This window comes from Callionymus lyra, chromosome 13 (assembly GCF_982586985.1).
Source record: "Callionymus lyra chromosome 13, fCalLyr1.hap1.1, whole genome shotgun sequence".
NCBI classification, from domain to species: domain Eukaryota; kingdom Metazoa; phylum Chordata; class Actinopteri; order Syngnathiformes; family Callionymidae; genus Callionymus; species Callionymus lyra.
In genome coordinates this window covers 2,316,451-2,337,426 of record NC_141830.1, presented here as the reverse complement: position 1 = coordinate 2,337,426, position 20,976 = coordinate 2,316,451, and the positions used below count along the sequence as shown (strand labels likewise).

At 44.1% G+C, this 20,976-nt stretch overlaps 1 protein-coding gene across 1 annotated transcript; it reads right to left on the bottom strand.

The window, feature by feature from the left end:
• Window positions 1-10,283: 10,283 nt before the first annotated feature.
• On the bottom strand, window positions 10,284-18,680 carry LOC148066965 (hydroperoxide isomerase ALOXE3-like). The gene is made up of 14 exons (XM_087805670.1): window positions 18,096-18,680; window positions 15,011-15,215; window positions 14,867-14,948; window positions 14,689-14,808; window positions 14,524-14,627; window positions 13,123-13,295; window positions 12,912-13,055; window positions 12,647-12,850; window positions 11,412-11,498; window positions 11,173-11,339; window positions 10,934-11,055; window positions 10,768-10,868; window positions 10,534-10,704; window positions 10,284-10,463 (listed from the first exon to the last, which is right to left on the bottom strand). The coding sequence occupies exons 1-14, from the start codon at window positions 18,285-18,287 to the stop codon at window positions 10,284-10,286; spliced, it is 2,052 nt and encodes a 683-aa protein (XP_087661796.1). The 5' UTR covers window positions 18,288-18,680.
• Between the last annotated feature and the right edge of the window lie 2,296 nt (window positions 18,681-20,976).

Genomic DNA, 20,976 nt, shown 5'->3' with positions numbered 1-20,976 from the left:
CCGATCCCGAAACCACCAATCGAGATTCTTCACTCCAGTTCATTGTGGAAGTCGACGCTTCAGACACCGGCATCGGCGCAGTTCTCGCTCAACATCACTTTAAGCTCATTAGACAGCGCTTCTGGTGGCCACGTAATACTCAAGACGTTAAAGAGTTTGTCGCTGCGTGCACTGTCTGCTCAAGAAAAAGTTTCACTGTCCTCCAGCTAGTCTCCTTCAACCTCTCCCTATTCCGAGTCGACCTTGGCATCCAACGGCAAGAAAACCATCCCGACTATCGTCGACCGCTCCTCAAAGATGGCTCACTTTGTTCCTCTTGCCAAACTTCTGCCCGCTCTAGAAACTGCTGACATCGTGGTGAGTCGGGTTTTCCGTCTTCATGGCATACCTATTGACATTGTGTCAGATCGAGGCCCTCAGTTTAACTTACAGGTCTGGCAGGCTTTCTGCAAAGCCATCAGCACCACTTTGAGCCTCACGTCCGGATACCATCCTCCTTTTAATGGCAAAACAGAGAGGGCTAACCAAGACCTCGAGACAGCTTCGCTGTGTTTCTACTCGTCACCTGGCCACAACTCCCTTACGTCTTCCTCTTCGGGTATGTCACCATTCATTGTAGCTAACGGCTATCAGCCTCCGCTCTTCCCTTCCCAAGAAACGTGATACAGCTGTCCCCTCGGTCCGGGCTCACATTGACTGCTGCAAGTCTGTTTGGAAGCACACCAGAAAACCTTTTTGCCGTTCCACCCTGGGCAACAGAGCCCTATCCGACAGACACTGCATACCCAACTACTGTCCTGGCCAGAGGTTCTGGTTCTCTACACGGGACCTGCCTCTTCAACTCGACTCAAGGAAGCTGGCTCCTAGATACGTTGGTCCTATCGAGATTGAGCGGATCATCAATCCCTCTGCTGTCCAACAGAAGCTCCCGCCATCTCTCGTACATCCCACCTTCCATGTCTCCATCCTAAAGCCGCCTATGGATACTCCACCTCCACCATTGGTCATCAACAATCATCCAGCCTGCAGAGTCAAAAAGATCCTGGACGTCCATCGCAGAGGCCGAGGTTTCCAGTACCTCATATACTGGGAGGGTTACGGTCCTGAGGAGAGGTCCTGGATCTCCTGTGCCCTCATCCTTGATACCATACTCTTATATAAAATATTTTTATAAGCCTGGAACTCACCTGCTCCTCAACATGGTTAGATGATGATTAAAAATGTACATTTAAATCATATTGCACTTTGTTATGTGAACAATAAGTGGATGACTTTGAAAAATGTGATTTCAACATAACAAAATAAATAACGTTTCACTAATTACATGAGTTGACAATGATCAGTTTTAAAAACCTGACTAAGTTCATGATTTTTAATTATTAATTGACATTGATGCAATGGATTACACGTTATTTCTACATGATCAATGTTTATTTAAATAATAATGTTAAAACCGACTGAGAGAGAAGAATATAGATTAACAATATGCTACAATAAGAACATGTAAACAATGCTCAGGTATATTTCCTCAATGATGTTAATGTATAGAAATTAAATTATTTGGATCTCCTATCTGGGAAAGTTTGTGACTGACAGGTGGACAGGAGTCATTCATGGTATGGATTGATGCCATCGACTCATGATCTGCTCTCACTTTAGGCAGGTTCTATCAGACATTCAAGAATATTTACTGGAGCTTCAGTAATAAGAGTCAGCGTAAGAAAGACATTTCTGTTCATTGTTTATTTGTAAATACAATAGTCTTCACTATTTCAGAGACCATGGTAAAAACACAAGAACATCATAGTTTAATTAACAAATTAACAGCAAAACAAAGGGTGACACGTAAATTATTTGATCTTTTTCTATTGAAACATGTTTAATTAGTTTAGTGTTATTTATACTTGTTTATAATAAACTTTATCATTAACAGTTCAGATCTTCTCTTGCATATTATCATTATATATTATTTTTTTGTATCGAAATGAGTGTTTAAGTATTGACACAATAATAGTTCCAAACAATATATTTTATTTCTTGGGTGGAGAGTATTTGACGGAGTGAGACGTCATTCTCTCACAATTGAATCTTTGGCATTATTTTTGGACCTGGTTCTGCTGCAGCTGATCCACCATGTTGTTCCGGTTCGGTGTGGTTCTGACTCCTGGGTCGACTGAGCTGGAGATGTTCGTTTCAGGCTTACGTGTAGAAATGGGTCACTGGGATCCGGAGGACGCGGTTCCGATGACGTCATCGCGGAGTAACACTCCACAACCGCCGCATGATGGCGTCATCACCTCGCGACCATGTCTGACGGCGCCTTCTGGCGCCAATAAGTTAAAAAACCTTCTCAGGTCTTTATTATTATTTCTGTTGATGTCATTTCCAGCAAGGTTTCAAAAGTGACTTATTTCATTTCCCTTTAAATTGTTTTGTTTATTAAGCTCTATTTTTTTTTAAAGCCGAGAAATTACAGAGAAAAAACGTTGTAAAAACCAATAAAACAAATTTGAGAGAGCTTCCTGCATATTACTGTAAACTCTGTCGTCTTCAAAGCTGTGCTTCGACATCCTGCTGATGATAAAACCGCTGAGTTATGATCATAATCTCAGGTTCTTTGAATTGGTGCTCCAGCCTCTAACCGCTTCGCTATTGGTTTAAACCCAAGGCGAAGCCAGACGGGATAAATGTACCCCCAGCTGGACGCCCCTCCTGAAGCAGCATCGCTAGGGCCCTTTCCACTTCCACTGGGGCCGTGGGCCTCGTGGGGGGCACAGCAGCACAAAAGAGCCACTAAGGCTGCCACCACACCACGGGTGGAATGTGCCCTCAGTCCACTATGAGCAGATCCACCCGCTGCTTGGTAGGCCCAGATAATGGCCTATTTCACCCAATGGAAAAACCTCTGGGAGGAGATCGTCTCACCCCACTGGCATCTACCGTGGCAGATGAATAGGGCATCAGAGCGCCTAAACACAGCCACCAGTCGCAAGTAATAGGCCAAAGCCCTCACTGGACACTACTTGCCTTTATAGGAAGATGATTGCACCCAGCTGGGTGGCGAGTTCATTAAGCTTTCTCAGAGAGGATAAACCAATAGCGAAGCGGTTAGAGGGCGGAGCACCAAATGATGTAGAACCACACCCCTTCGAGTATGTGAGGAACTGAAGTGTGTTTTCCTTACAGGTAACGGGCCTCATCACGACAGATGTTTTGACGAGCGGAACGTCCTTGACGGTGTTTACTGTCATACCATCTCTCACTGGATGGAAGAAACTGGGCACACAGACGAGCTGAAACACACCACTGACTTCTACCTGAGTGGGGCCAAGCAGCAGGCCATGCATTACTCCAGGTGAGTCCTTCTCTGCTGCTCTAGTCACAGGTTCATTAAATAAGTTCTTAAACATTCGTAATGTCAGGTCTTAAAAAGACCCTGAATATATTTGCCGAGTCAATGATGAAGGCTAGGCCCCCTCCCTCTCCAACAGATGAAAATGTATTCCAGTATTAATTTGAACATTTCTTTAACTTCCGCTTCCGGTGAGCCTTTGATCGGCTGCTTGAACGTAAGCTCCTGCAATAATTGCCAAAAACAGTCGTTTTAACGACTATTTGTCCGGATATTATGCTCATATCACTAAAGATATGTCTCAAGCATTTCGGATCTATGATCGTGATGCTCTTTTCAACATCAGAGAGTCGATGGAAGATTATAACCGCGACCGTTACCAACGTCCGGTGAATATGTTTCTGGCTCCGCTTCTCATCGATTCGGACTCTGTGGAATATCGTTTGATCTCTCGGCTACGATTTCCACAAGCGATCGAGTCGGTCTGGAGTTCAGGTCAGGATGAGACGCGCAGTCGCGATCGCTCGGAACAACTCTGACGTCATCGGACGTCATCGATGTTTGATCGACATTCCTCTCACGGCAGAGTATGACGACACATCAGCGCTGCCGTCTGTCCAGATCTCAACAAAAGGTGGTAAGATTTTTTCATTTCCTCTCTTTAATTCGACTTTTACAACCGAGTTGAACTTCAGTGACAGCTGGTACCCACGTGACCGCTGTTCGCTTCAAAAGATCCCGCTCTGCGCGCCTGTCAGTGACGTCGTCAGTGACGTCATCGGTGCTGAACGTAGGACTTCTTAATGTTCGCTCCATTACTAATAAATCCTTTATTCTTAATGATCTTTTCACAAGAGTTAATTTGGATTTATTATGTCTTTCTGAGACTTGGCAGAGAGAGGAAGAGTTTATTCATCTGAACAAACTCTGTCCAGTAGGGAGCGCTGTCCTGGGGAAGCCTCGCCTCTCTGGTCGTGGAGGAGGTCTTGCTACTGTTTTTAGGGAGCGTTGTTCTTGCAAAGTGATTCAGACACAGGAATTCACTTCTTTTGAATCTCAGATGATCTTGGTTGGTTCTACAAGACCTTTCTATTGTGTGTCAATCTACCGCCCGCCTGGTCCTGCGGCGATGTTCTTGAAAGACTTTAGTGACTTCTTATCTTCCATTATTCAAATAGAATCTGTCCTTATTCTTGAAGACTTTAATCTTCATGTTGATGACGTCACATCTTGTTCTGCTAAAGAACTTTTAACTTTAACAGAAGCCTTTAATTTTGAGCAACATGTTTCTGAACCCACTCATCAAAAAGGTCACATTTTAGACTTAGTTTTTACTCTTGGCCTGAACATTTCTAATGTATCTGTACATGATGTCCATCTGAGTGATCATTCTCTTGTATTGTTTAACCTGGACTTCATCCCTGAACCTAAGCCTTTGAAAGTTAGGTCTCAGAGGCGTGTCATCTCAGCCGATACTGCAGACAGTTTTTCTGCTATGTTTGACGCTCTTTCCTTTGATGACTGCCCAGACGTGGACAGTTTGATTCACTGTTTCACTGGTCATTGTGTTGAAAAACTGGATCAAGTGGCACCTGTTAAATCGAACTTGAAAATTCAGAAAAAACGGTGCCCTTGGACAAATGAAGATCTCCTGAGTCTGAAGAGACTTTGTCGAAAGTAAGTAAGTAAGTAAGTAATATTTATTTATATAGCGCTTTTCGAGACCAGGGTCACAAAGCGCTTAAACAATCAAAACAATACTCAAAAAAGTACATACTTTAAAGATCAAGATAATACTGAGCGTCTCTGGAAGTCCACTAAACTTGAGGTGCATAGACTTCACCTCAGGGATCTGATGTCTTCTTACAATGAGATGGTGGAATCTGCCAGATCTGATTACATCATGAAACTGGTAGCAGCAAATAAGAAAAACTCCAAAGTGTTGTTTGACACGATTAATTCTCTCGTGTCTCCTGCTCCTCAAATCACGCCTGTCTTCTGTGAAGCTGACAGCAATGCATTGTTGAGATTTTTCTGTCACGGGTGGAACTCGGCAGGAGACCCAGAAGCGGAAGTGGACAAATATCCTCGGAGCAAATGTTCAAGCAAAGTCTTTTAATATTCCAAGCGGTCGGAAAGGACCGAAACAAAAAACAAATCAGGAACTCGGGACGAAGGCAGGACGCGGCTGGAGATCGGGATCTCAGATCCGGAACTAAAACAAAAGAGAAAAAAAACTCACGTGAGCAAAACAAGGCGCTGACAACGTCAGGGGTCTTCGGGAAAAAGTTCATACGGAACACGAGCATAGAGAATCAGCGAATGCCAACCTAGTCTGGAAACTCAATTCTCTGGCGAGTTCTTCAGGTCTGCGACGCTCCTTTTCTGTGGGAAGAACCCGCCATTCAATCACCCCCAGCCGCGCACCTGCCCGCGTCTGTCAAGACAAAAAGCATAGACACGAACCAAAACAGGAAACCGACTTCAAAATAAAACAGGAAAGCACCAAAACATGACATTTTCATTGACAAAATTAAATTGATCAAAGAGAAAATCTCTCCCCCTTTGTTTGGAACCCCTACTGTCTCTGAGCCCCTCTCCTCCTCTTGGTCCTCCTTCACTGCTGTATCTTTGGGTGATATTTCGGCACTAGTGAACAAGATGAAACCCTCCTCTTGCTCAGATGACGTCCTTCCTTGTAGGCTTTTTATCAAAGTATTTGATGTAATTGGCCCCTGGGTTACCAATATGGTAAACCTCTCCCTTTCCACAGGGGTTTTTCCCAATGCATTTAAACATGCCATTGTGGAGCCTCTGCTCAAAAAACCAGGCTTAGACCCAACTGACCTCAGTAATTTCAGGCCTATTTCTAAGCTCCCTTTCTTGTCCAAGATCTTGGAGAAGGTGGTGTCTGAGCAGCTGTCTTTGTTCCTGGATCAGAGCGACATCCATGAGAAGTTTCAGTCTGGCTTCCGTAAACATCACTCTACAGAGACAGCTTTATTGAAAGTGTCCAGTGACATCATGATGTCGGCTGACTCGGGTAAATTCACTGTTCTGGTTCTCTTGGATCTGTCCTCAGCCTTTGACACAGTTGATCACCAGATCCTGCTGAGAAGACTGAGGGATGAAGTGGGACTGTCTGGGTCTGTGTTAGAATGGTTCTCATCTTACCTTTCTGGGCGCAGTTTTAGTGTATCTGCCAATCAAATGAGGTCTGAATCGGCAGATCTGTTGTGTGGAGTCCCTCAAGGTTCTGTTCTGGGTCCTTTATTGTTTTTGCTGTACTTAGTTCCCCTCGGTAAAATCATTCAGAGATTTCCAGATGTTTCACATTTTTGCTGATGACATCCATCTCTCTCTTTTGATCCAACTGAGCCCCAGAGACTGAACAGCTTAGTCAATTGTTTGCTAGAAACCAATCAATGGCTGAGTGAAAACACTCTACAGCTAAATGTGGACAAAACTGAAACACTGGTGATTGCTCCTGATGATAAGATTCCAGGGTTGAGTCAGTACTTGGGTGACTTAGGTCAGTCTGTCAAACTGAGCCTGAGAAACCTGGGTGTTGTATTTGATAAAGACATGTCTCTTGTTCAACACTGAAGAAAACTGACCAGAAACTGTTTCCTTCAACTGAGAAAAATCTCTAAACTTAGGAAAATGTTGTCGGAACATGATCTGGATCTTATAATCCATGCGTTTGTTTCTTCTCGTCTGGACTATTGTAACAGTTTGTTTTCATGTCTTAACAAGAAGGATGTGTCTCGTCTGCAGTTGATTCAGAACTCTGCAGCCAGAATTATGAGCCGCTCTAGTAGAAGAACTCACATCTCTCCGGTCCTTAAAACTCTTCACTGGCTTCCAGTTTCTTTCAGGATCAACTTTAAAATTCTGGTTCTTACTTTCAGATCTATTCATGGTCAGGCTCCTCCTTACATCACTGATCTGATCCAGCCTTACACCCCAGCTCGGGCTCTGAGGTCTGTGGATCAGAATCTACTTATGGTTCCACGCTCAAACGGATAAAACCGGAGTCCGTTTCCGTCGCTCCAACACGACGTCACCTCCGGGTCTTAATACTTTGCTTTATGGAGAAAAAAGGATCAATTCAGAGTGTACGGTCGTTTATTCACCGCTTCAAAACAAACAAACATAGAAACTTTTACGATCGATCGGACTCGCTCTTTGCCGGCAGCTGTACAGGTCAATAGCTCCGGGAAAGACGGTCTTGGGTTATGGGTCTTCTCTATATTTAAGGGAAAGTTTTCTGTCCAGGGGGCGTCTATTCCGGGGCAGTGGTTCTTTTATGTTTCACGTCCACAGGTGTGAACTGAGCAGACAGACAGTCCTTCATTAAATCGCTGAATAATCTCTAGTCTGTTTCAAGCTACCCTTGAGACAGTGTATATCAGTATGAAAGTGAAATGTTGGTTGTGAATGTGTATTTAAACGTTTAAGCTCTTAGATGAGGCTAGTATTTTATACTCTATATTTTGATCATCTTTTTAGCATTAATTTAACTTATGGCGTATACGTATAGTGTAGAATAATTTCCAATCTAACAACGCACACGGCTCAGGACCAGAGGAGAGAAATCTTTTCAGGCTGTTGCTCCTAAGCTTTGGAACGATCTTCTCTCTCTTTGTTCTTGATGGATCTACTGACTCCTTTAAGAAACACCTGTGTTTGATGATCTACTGACTCCTTCAAGAAACATCTGTGTTTGATGATCTACTGACTCCTTCAAGAAACATCTGTGTTTGATGATCTACTGACTCCTTTAAGAAACATCTGTGTTTGATGATCTACTGACTCCTTCAAGAAACATCTGTGTTTGATGATCTACTGACTCCTTCAAGAAACATCTGTGTTTGATGATCTACTGACTCCTTCAAGAAACATCTGTGTTTGATGATCTACTGACTCCTTCAAGAAACATCTGTGTTTGATGATCTACTGACTCCTTCAAGAAACATCTTAAGCGATTCTATTTGTTCAGGCTTTTCCTTGAATTTCTCGAACTCCTGTGTTGTTCTCAGTATTATCTTGATCTTTAAAGTATGTACTTTTTTGAGTATTGTTTTGATTGTTTAAGCGCTTTGTGACCCTGGTCTCGAAAAGCGCTATATAAATAAATATTACTTACTTACTTACTTACTTACAATTTGGGCTCCTAGATGTTTAAGATGGTGTAGCACCTTAGTGCGCTTGATGGGATTGTTGAGGCATTTGCAATTCCAACTGCAAAATTTTAACTCACCCATAGTTTCTACTGTACTATGTCTGAAGAAAGTTATGCATAATGCTTGAAAGACAGGAAATAATAAAAATAAATAAGCACACAAAGTGGTTAAGATGTGTACTGATGGCAGACCAGGCATGAATACCAAACACAGAACAAAAAAGAACAATCCCTTAAAATAACATAACCCAAACCCCACCCTCGTTGGCAGAAGTGACCCCCAAACGAGACACGCCCAAACCCTAACAAACACACTCTCTTGGCAGCTTTCATATCCTCCACTACAAACTGCTGCTCCTAACTGGATTGTGTCAATAACACAAATAAGTAAATATTAGTTGCACACCTCTTGAACAAACAAAACTTGACGAAAAAAAAAATATATATATATGTATATACAGTATATATTTGTGATAATGATAATCTATATAAACAAAATGTATTTAACACAGAAACTTTGTAGACAACAACTCACTCAGAGATTTGCTAGAAATCAAACAATGGCTGAGTGAAAACACTTTGCAGCTAAATGTGGACAAAACTGAAATTCTGGTGATTGTTGATGATAAGGTTCCAGGGTTGAGTCAGTACTTGGGGGACTTGGGTCAGTCTGTCAAACTGAGCCTGAGAAACCTAGGTGTTATTGTCACAACATGATCTGGATCTTGTAATCCATGCGTTTGTTTCTTCTCGCCTGGACTATTGCAACAGTTTGTTTTCATGTCTTAACAAGAAGGATGTGTCTCGCCTGCAGTTGATTCAGAACTCTGACCCGCTCTAGTAGAAGAACTCACATTTCTCCGATCCTTCAAACTCTTCACTGGCTGCCAGTTTCTTTCAGGATAATTTTAAAATTCTAGTTCTTACTTTCAGATCTATTCATGGTCAGACCTTCCATCAGTGATCTGATCAAGACTTACACCCCAGCTCGGGCTTTGAGGTCTGTGGATCAGAATCTACTGATGGATCCACGCACACGGTTGCTCCTAAGCTTTTGAACGATCTTCCTCTCTCTTTGTGCTTGATGGAGTCTACTGACTCTTTCAACAAACATCTTAAGAGGTTTTTATTTGTTCAGGCTTTTCCTTGATTTTCTGGAAATCCTGTGTTGTTCTCAGTATTATCTTGATCTTTAAAGTATATACTTTTTGAATATTGTTTTGATTGTTTAAGTGCTTTGTGACCCTGGTCTGGAAAAGCGCTATATAAATACAAATTACTTACTATTTAAGTCAAATTTCCTGTCTCTTTCCGGCCAAATTGTTCTTTTAAGTTCCCTGTTCCCGATCACCCACTGAGAGACATCATAGTTTGTCTTCCTGTAATCTAATTATTCAAATGTTTTCGGGCGGGGGTCACCTTCTCTTCCGTCTTTCACTCCCCCTTTCCCGGGTGTGTCTTGCTTTGTTCTTTGATATAAAATTTAAGGTGTGATTTGCAGATAAACAGATGTTTGAATTTTCCTGTGTCGTATCTAATTCTGTTCCAAGCTTATCTTGAAACAGTGTGAATCAGTCTGGAGTGGAATGTTGATTGTTAATGTGTAGTCAAACGTTCCAGCTCTTAGATCAAGTGAGTAATTCATACTTTATATTTTGATTATCTTTTAGTATTAATTTAATTAATTAATTAAGTATGGCGTATACGTATAGAATCATTTTAATCTAACACTATCTATCTATCTATCTAAATGGTTGTGCTGTTCTCGATGTTGACGGGGTTCAGGTAGGTGTACGGGACCTCCAGCTGCTTGTTTCTTGAGTCAACAGCTTCGCTGAAGTGTGACAACTTTGCCTGAAACTCATTGATCATCATCTTCACAGCAGGTTCGTTGAATCGTTCCTCAGGATATTGACCCAGAGGTACCTACAGAAAAGTAAGAATCAGCATATCTGTGTGGATGAGAAAATGCATAAACATGTGCGAAAAAACTTACAAAATCTGTGTATGTTTCTGAGAGCAGGCGCACCATTGCCACAAATGTGACCGTCTCGCCAATGTTTGGGAGGGTCTCTAAAATGCCCTCCATGGTAGACTGCCCTTTGACTGTGGGAGGTGGCTCCTTCATCAGGAGCGAACTGTTCGGGATGAAGCTCGTGTAGTCAAACTACATTTAGAACAGAGTAATTATGTTTCACTTTAGACAATTGTCACAACTCGAATATCATACCTGGCCTCCATTAACAGCAACGTGTTGCACGGACACGTTGAATACCACCATAGTGACGAACTTGATCACTTCCTCGACTACACTGAAGGCGCGAGGTATCCCTGTTTACAGGTCAGCACAATGGTCGGTATCAGTTGCCACCCAGTGATAGTGACGCATTTCATACCTGAGGATTCTCTGGACAAAAAGCCATGGACGAATATCTCATGGATCCAATCCTGGAGTTCAGTGTCCTTTTGAACATCCTTGTCAGAGGTGTAGAAGTGTTCCATTACCGCTCTTACAAAGCTGCTCCATTAAAAACAAAAATGGTTGTGAAGATCTTCATAATGGACACAGTACATATATTAAGACTCTAAACCCACTTCATCCCAAAGCTATGACATAACTTGTCAAACATCGTACCTGTTGACGATGTCCCACAGCCTCAGCCCATCATCTCTGTAGTAATAGTTGGGGATGGATTCCAGGCCTCGTGCTGGTATGTTCTCTGGCAGGCACATGGAGCTGTAGGTGTTTTCAGCATGAGACCTTTTCATGAGCTCCATCAAGCCATCGAACCCAAGCGAAGTCTTAAAAAAACATGCAAGAATTAGGACAACTTTTAAAGGCTAACATTTTACATGATGCTGTTGAGTCCCTACAATTGTGAGAGGTGCGCCTGGTCCAAGGAGTGCTTTACGGCCTCCTGAGTTAACATGAAGGGTTCCCCGGAAATGTGGTATAAGAAGCTGTAGAGAGAAGAGAAAGAAGGTCATTTGAAACTCTCAGCAGTAACGGCAGCAGATTATACGTCTGTCCGTCTTTCTGTAAGAAAAAAAGTTCAGAGAAATTGATAGAGTGATGTTAGCTCTTCCTGCTTGCGAAGTACGTCCATTATCTAAAGGAGTTTTGCAATATACCTTCAAACCTGTCCATTGTTGATTTGCGATGTTGACACCTCTTGGCTTGAGAAAGGGTTTCTTCTTTGTTACCGCTAACACTCTTGGTGCAACTTAGGCACATCATCAGTGTTGTATCCTGGGTTCATAGGGTGTTTTGTGTCTCGCAATAGACACCCTCGCCCAGGTGACCCAGCCAGGGTTGATCAGGCCCTGGATTGTGTTTAAGTAGCTTATTTAGCCCACGGATCCCCCCGCTTGATCCACAGCCACCTGACGCCTTTTCTGCTGCGTCGGTGATGTCTCTGGAGCCTTTCCTTATCTGCAGTCCCTTCACTCCCAACATTTTGAGTGCCCTGATGAGAGACTGGCCGACGAACCCTCTGCACCCGATCTCGATTGTGTTACATCGTGTCCTCCATCCCCTACTCGGCGTTCGCCTGCCAGCTCCTCATACTTGGCCCTCTTCCTCTCGAAGGCCTCCTCCATTCGGTCTTCCCAGGGGACAGTCAGCTCCAGCAGGACCACTTGCTTTGTTGTTTCAGACACCAGGACTATGTCTGGCCTGAGTTTGGTCACCGTGACTGTTATCAGGGAACTTGAGCTGTCTTCCTAGGTCTACCTTCAGCTGCCAGTCCCGAGCTGTTGCCAGCAGCCCCCCTGCTTGAGTCCTGCGCTGCTGTGGCTTCTCCCCAGCTCTTTGAGCAGTGGGTTTTTTCAAATAGTAGTAAGAGGGTGTGCCAGATCACTCAATGGTTTCTTTGAGTCAGTTCTAGATATTGTCAAGTCACAAAACCTTTCCTTCAATATTGAGAAAAGTGTGAGCAATGCTCCATGTTAGTTGTTGGTGGGTTTCCATTCTTCCGACACAACACATATCTAACAAATACAATCCTTTTTTTCAAGATGTCAACAGAACACATAAACATTTTCTTAATCTAACCTACTTCCACTCACCGGTTTCAGCTTGAAAAACATTTCCTTTGTCTTATCATTACCTTGTAGAGAGGATGAATCCCTGGCAGGTTACGGAGGCTGGAGATCGTGAAGACCTCCGCCATGTAGTGAGTGTTCATGAGGTGATGGACTATCTGATGGTCCATCGCGTCAGCACTTTTGATAAACATCTTGGCAAGGATCCAGTCAGTGTCGCTGTCACTTGGGAGGAAGACTGGGTTCTTCTCGGACGGTTGTCGATAGAGCTGCAGAGAAAATTAACTTATTAAATCTTAGTCATACAAGAGCACGTTGATGGGTTTTTACCTGTATCGCTATTGGCATCAGCTGTTTCTTCATGTTCAAGTAGAACAAACAGAATCCGTCAACCACGTGCATACGTTGTCCGTCTTGAATTCCTGTGATTATTTTCTCCATTTTCTTGTGGTCCACGATAAATAAATTTCCGTCCTGGTTGCATAAATTGTTACATGGTTACATCCCAGAGAAAATGAGATCCAGGAAATCAAACTCCGACCTTCAGCTCCTTCTGCAGAGAACTGCCGTCTCCCAGAAACGGCTTCAACATTTCCTCCGTGACTCGGAAGTTGGAAGGAATCTCTGTGCAGCGTTTGATTACCATGGGGTTGGATCCGTTCAGGAATTGGTACCCAAAGAACTCATCGTCTTTCCAGTGCTCGGTAACGTACTCTAGACGACAGAGTTGTTGAATATGACCTTCAATTGCATTTTGAAGTTTTCTTGGTAAACTAAGTAAGATTAATACAAGTTAAGGAGAAGATCCATTTGCTAATGGGAACAAAATAATGTGGACTCTTTTTGAAAGCAAGTCCATTTTTGTGGTTTTGTTTTTGAAGGAGTTGCTGCTCAAGATATAAGAGTGGTAGTTATAGACTTTTGTTGAAACATAAATTGTATTCACACAACAAACGGTAGAAAACTGTTGCCTGTGGGAAAAAAAGTGAGTTTTTGAGTGTTTGTACCTAAGAAAAAGGTTCTGATTAAACTGGCTGCGCAAGATTCCAAGATTCACTGTAACGACTGCTAAAGGCTAATTTCACAAGCCCCTTTTTTTGCTGCATCTGGATGTTGTTGTACTAAACCGGTAATTAGGTTGAGGAGGAACTGGTTTCATGCAAATACCCAGTAACATTGTGATGGAACCAAGGGTTGACTCAGAGAAATTGAAGACTTTGAAAGAGATTTACAATCCACCCAAACTTCTGAACACCACGTTTACCAGATTCCGTCTTTAGGACGTAAGAAGGTTCTTAAGAAAGGTTATTCTAAGGAGGAGCTCCAAAATATGAGTGATGCATTGTTTTTCTTCTCTACTATCTAGTCTGTTTCTGCCACAGTGGTCTGCAGCTATGAGCGCTTTACAATGGTCTTATCAATCCATGATGTGGACGATATACATTTCCCTGACTCGACTTGACTACTGAGCATTTGGTCGCTAAGAAGGCTGTGAGTTTTCAGCACAATCTTACAATTCCTTCTGTCAAATATCTTCTTACGAGTAATTCTGGAAACACGTCATGCTGTTGGAACACTTGTAAAACAGGTCTGACCAGAACAGGATCTATTTCTATGGTAACTCACATGGATCGCAAGAATTTTCTGACCAACGTGGAATTTTGTACCAAGGTACATTTTTTTCTCTCTGTGGGCCAAATATTGACCATATGGGTAAGGGTGTAAACAAAACAAAAAGTCTAAATTTAGTAATTTAGTTTTAAACCAATAACTCCACCTCGCTTCCAAAACCTGAGGGACATCTTTAATTCGCTTCCCCTTATTTTCTTTAGTATTCGGGATTTTAGCAGATTAGCTGTTGACAAGTAGGTCTGAGTCCTTCCAGTTCAAGGTCACTAATACACCCGATATGGGAAAAAAGCAGCGTTAACCAACTAAGTACCTGACATGGTTGTCCTTTTCCACCAGAAGATTTTCTTCAGGTCTTCAATGCTCTCCCATTTTGATTGAGAAGACAACAGCCCTTTTAACTTGAGCTCAAAGCCACTAGAGAAAGAAGTGTTAATTCAACCATGAATCAAAGTGTAAATGAGTCAAAAATACTCACGTCAGCCTTCTCGTGTGACTTATTTCAGACACTTTGGATGGAGTAAATCGAATTTCTGAAGGTAGCTCCAGTACCTCGAGAGGACTGTAGTGAGGTAGTCCGTCATCTGTTACTCTCCACCTGAGAAACAAACAGTTGTTGTTGTAAATCTCAGCAGACACCTTAAAAAGAAACTTACTCAAATGTTTTCTTCTTGTGGATCAACTCCTTCTTTCTATGCTCCACCAGGAGAGAGTTGTTCTCCTCAAAGACTCTGGTGGCTGGAATAAAAAAAAACACGTTTAAGTAGCTACAAAGTTAGCTTCAGAAAACAAATACTGACCATTTCCTCCTCGGAGCTCCAACTGCATCAGTCGCGATATCCACTTGTAACAGGGAAATAGAAGAGAATCCCCCTCTGGAGTCTGGACCACGATCTTTGAGCAGTACCACTCGTCTTCTGGCAAAAAGAAGAACGCTTCCTTCTTCACTTTGATCAGCAGGAGCTTCCCCAGAGACTTGGGGGTTTTAACTATGTAGTGCCCATCCTGAAAACCAAACTGGTAGTCAGTACATGAATCTTAAGCAGGTTCAGAATAAGAGCGACACGGTTAGAATGGTTTACCCTTTTGACCCTTAAAAAAAACGAGCCAAACCTCTTCCTCCACTTGGAAGGTCCGATCATAACCTGGTCCACCTTCAGTCACAGTACACTCCTCTGGTGCAGAGACAGACTGTGACCAGTAGGACAATCAGAAAGTGGACACCAGCTGTAGAGGACGCCATAAGGGACTGCTTTGACACCACAAACTGGGATGTGCTGCTGAAGTCTCATAGTGAGGACATCGAGGGTCAGACACACTGTCTAACGGATTATTCAAATTTCTGCTGTCGCCCCTGCTAAGACTGTCCATTGTTACCCTAATAATAAACCGTGGGTAACAAAGGAGGTCAAGGATGTCCTGAACAGGAAGAAGGTGGCTTTCCGGAGCAGAGACAGGGACGCCATGAGGTCAGCACAGCAGGAGGTGAAGTGATGCCTGAGGGAGGCAAAGGACACCTACAGGAGGAGGTTGGAGGAGAAGCTGAGTGAGGAACAAATAAGAGAGTCTGGGATGATGTTAATACCATCACTGGACACAAGACCAAGTGCTCTCTGACTTCAGTAGACACGGTGGAGGAGGCAAACGGTCTAAACAACTTTTTCAACAGGTTTGAGCAGTAGAACACACTGGAGCAGCCTCAAACATCTCAGGCCACAAGTCCAGCACGCGCAAGACCCAGTGCAGTTTGCCTGCCGGCCAGCGGTTGATGAAGAAGATGCCATTCTTCACCTCCTGCATCGGACCTACTCCCACCTGGATAGAGGAAGTGGCTCAGTGAGGAACCTGTTCCTGGACTTTTCTAGTGTAGAACACGATCCAGTCGACTCTGCTCCAGGACAAACTGACAGGGATGCATGTGGACCCTGGTCTGGTCTCCTTGATCTCTGATTATTTCACTGATTGACCACAGTATGTCAGGCTGAAGGACATCACGTCTGACACTGTGGTGTGCAGTACAGGAGCACCTCAGGGGACAGTACTGGCCCCTCTCCTCTTCACCATATATACCTCAGACTTCTGCTACAGAAGTATGCTGACATGCTGCCATTTTTGGATGCATCAGCGACAACAGCAAGGACAAGTACAGGATTCTGATACATGACTTTGTGGACTGGAGTGAGAGGAGCCACTCGAACACCTCAAAGACCAAGGAGCTGGTCTTGGACTTTGGGAGGTCCAGGACAAAGCCACGTCCAGTGTCCATCAGAGGCGACAAGGTGGAGATAGTTAACAACTATAAGTACCTCGGTGTGTGTCTCGACAGTAAACTGGTCCTGCAACACAGACCATGTATTTAAGTAAGTCCAGAGTAGACTGTAGTTTCTGAGGAGGCTCCGATCCTTTAACAACTGCAGGAAACTCCTGCAGGTTCTACCAGTCTTTGGTGGCCATTGTCCTGTTCTATGTTGTGGTGTGTTGGGAATGTGTTGATTAGGAGGGCTGGCTCACTGGTGACAGTTGCTGAGAGGAGATCACTGAACAAACTACTGTTCATCATGGATGATTACAGTCCTCCTCTGAACACTGTCATCAGTGAACAGACAGAGCACCAATGCTCCTCCCATGATGCAACACTAATAGATTCAGGGACTCATTCATTCCTCGTGTTATTAGAATGTTTACTTCTGAGTTTGGGAGCAGGAGTGAAAAGATGATGATATTCTATATTAATCTTTGTATCCTTTGTCTTTGTTACCTTTTCTTTGATCTTGTTCTTTAACTTTAGACTTAGATTGTGTCATCATGCACTTTCTTGTTATTAACTTTGTTCTTGTTCTGTATTGCTGTGTGCTGGCTGGAAAAACTATTTCCCAAAGGAGACCTCAAGAGGGATCAATAAAGTTTTATCTATCTATATATCTTTACCGGAGATTCGCAGGGAGCTAAGAAAGGCATGATCAGGAGGAAGGAGTTTGGAGAACGGTCAACACCCAACAGCCCTGATCCAAGTCTCTGTCAGAAGCATGAAATCCAGTTGACGGGAGGTAAAGAAGTTGTTCAGAAAAGTTTGTTCACAATCGACCTCGCGTTCAACAGAGCCAAAAAAATGTTGAGCCCCAACTCCGATCCCGCCGAAGAAGATGCGGCGCGTCTCACCAGGCGGAGAGCAGCATGACAAAAGCCGTCTCTGTTATCCCGTGGGTTCCGTCACTTCGCAGGAATAACGGGCCCCCGAGGCCAGTCGGAGGGCGCAGGTAAAGGGAGACGGACCACATGAAAACTCCCTGGAGCGTCATATGCAGCCATCAGATGAGGAGGTGCGGCAGGATCTGTCTCCGAAGCGACAGACACGTCAACAAGCAGTGGCGCACCAGTGGCAACGCAATGGATCCAGCGATCTCCACAGTAGAGTGAGCATTGCTGCGCTGCCAGGGATCCTTCAAGGGCAGCAGGTAAGCCTTGAGCCTCACAAGAACTCCACCGCGCTTCAAGCGTCGTCTGGAGCGTTGATCATAGGGAAGGGCACAGGTGAAGCGGCAAAGAAATGTGGGGATCCCCGAAAGGACGGGAGGTGGAATAGTATTGTTCTTTGAAGGGGATAACGTCTTACAAAATGCTCCGATGTTGAATAGAGCTTAATGATCATAAACAAGAAGGGTGGAGGCATCCTATCAACAAACAAACAGAAACAAGGCTACAGCAAGCAACAAACTGAGCAGCCGAGGTAGGTGGCATGCCAGCATCGTCGCCATCATCCTTTTTTATTGTGTTCATGTTGTTCGTTACTAGTCGTCAATTAAACTTAAGGCGTTTGTTAATGTTCCAGACTATATTCAATCAAGGTTCTCACAGTAACGGAGAAGAATCCTACTCAGAACTTACTGTACCAGTCCTGAAGTCCAGTCCGTAGTTGTCCAGCTCAGTCCGCTCACTCTCCCCCTCGTCTCCGACCAGAGTCACGTATATGTGATCATTAGTACCCGAGTACTTCAAGTCCCCGGTCGTTACTGCCAACTTGTACTCAGCCATGGTCAGCGATCTCAGTCTAGGCAGGAGATGAGAGTTTAAGGGCATAAATCACCTTCAGCTCAACAGGTGCTCGAGCTCGTCTGTCACACTGAGAGACCTGTACCACTGACTGAGTCTTTTATCAAGTCCCGAGAGCAGCGTGTTCTCACAAGTCGTACGACCTGTTTCCAGGAATATTGATTGACGACCTCACTTGTCAGCCTCTCACGTCAAGAAGATCGCCTCATGGTTTTTCAAAGAAAGAAAGTGTCCCACAGTTTTGTTTTGTTTTCTTCTATTTGAATTTAAATGCATCTTTCAAGAAACTGTCTAAAAAACTATTAGTACTTTAAGATTATATTCATTTTGTCATGATTATTTTTTATTATTCAGGAATGTGGAAAGTATTTCTCGTGCACGCATTTGTATTTCTGAACTATGGAATATATGCAAACATTTTATTTAAATATTGAGTAACAATAATCTGTAAAAAGATTAAGATTCAGAAAGAATGGGTCGGATTCTAGTCAAAGTCATTAAAAAACAATTTTGTGCATATTTGTTTTAACTTTTTTTGTGAAACTTAAGCAAAAAAAAACTTGGTAATTTTCCATGTAGATCAACTTATTTAATGAGAGTTTGAGCCAAAACTCTTTAAATCCTTTACACAGTTTTTATTTAGTTTGCAGTGATTTAGCACCAACGCTCCTCCCATGATGCAACACTGTCATCAGTGAACACATGGAGCACCAACTCTCCTCCCATGATGCAACACTGTCATCAGAGAACACATGGACCACCAACGCTCCTCCCATGATGCAACACTGTCATCAGAGAACACATGGACCACCAACGCTCCTCCCATGATGCAACACTGTCATCAGAGAACACATGGAGCACCAACGCTCCTCCCATGATGCAACACTGTCATCAGTGAACACATGGAGCACCAACGCTCCTCCCATGATGCAACACTGTCATCAGTGAACACATGATGCATCAATGCTCCTCCCATGATGCAACACTGTCATCAGTGAACACATGGAGCATCAACGCTCCTCCCATGATGCAACACTGTCATCAGAGAACACATGGAGCACCAACGCGCCTCCCATGATGCAACACTGTCAACAGAGAACACATGGAGCACCAACGCTCCTCCCATGATGCAACACTGTCAACAGAGAACACATGGAGCACCAACGCTCCTCCCATGATGCAACACTGTCATCAGAGAACACATGGAGCACCAACGCTCCTCCCATGATGCAACACTGTCATCAGAGAACACATGGAGCACCAACGCGCCTCCCATGATGCAACACTGTCATCAGAGAACACATGGAGCACCAACGCTCCTCCCATGATGCAACACTGTCATCAGTGAACACATGGAGCACCAACGCTCCTCCCATGATGCAACACTGTCATCAAAGAACACATGGAGCACCAACGCTCCTCCCATGATGCAACACTGTCATCAGTGAACACATGGAGCATCAATGCTCCTCCCATGATGCAACACTGTCATCAGGGAACACATGGAGCATCAACGCTCCTCCCATGATGCAACACTGTCATCAGTGAACACATGGAGCACCAACGCTCCTCCCATGATGCAACACTATCATCAGAGAACACATGGAGCACCAACGCTCCTCCCATGATGCAACACTGTCATCAGTGAACACATGGAGAACCAACGCTCCTCCCATGATGCAACACTGTCATCAGTGAACACATGGAGCACCAACGCTCCTCCCATGATGCAACACTGTCATCAGTGAACACATGGAGCACCAACGCTCCTCCCATGATGCAACACTGTCATCAGAGAACACATGGAGCACCAACGCTCCTCCCATGATGCAACACTATCATCAGTGAACACATGGAGCACCAACGCTCCTCCCATGATGCAACACTATCATCAGAGAACACATGGAGCACCAACGCTCCTCCCATGATGCAACACTGTCATCAGTGAACACATGGAGCACCAACGCTCCTCCCATGATGCAACACTGTCATCAGTGAACACATGGAGCATCAACGCTCCTCCCATGATGCAACACTGTCATCAGTGAACACATGGAGCACCAACGCTCCTCCCATGATGCAACACTGTCATCAGTGAGCACATGGAGCACCAACGCTCCTCCCATGATGCAACACTATCATCAGAGAACACATGGACCACCAACGCTCCTCCCATGATGCAACACTGTCATCAGAGAACACATGGAGCACCAACGCTCCTCCCATGATGCAACACTATCATCAGAGAACACATGGAGCACCAAGGCTCCTCCCATGATGCAACACTGTCATCAGTGAACACATGGAGCACCAACGCTCCTCCCATGATGCAACACTGTCATCAGTGAACACATGGAGCACCAATGCTCCTCCCATGATGCAACACTGTCATCAGTGAACACATGGAGCACCAACGCTCCTCCCATGATGCAACACTGTCATCAGAGAACACATGGAGCACCAACGCTCCTCCCATGATGCAACACTGTCATCAGTGAACACATGGAGCACCAACGCTCCTCCCATGATGCAACACTGTCATCAGAGAACACATGGAGCACCAACGCTCCTCCCATGATGCAACACTGTCATCAGTGAACACATGGAGCACCAACGCTCCTCCCATGATGCAACACTGTCATCAGTGAACACATGGAGCACCAATGCTCCTCCCATGATGCAACACTGTCATCAGAGAACACATGGAGCACCAACG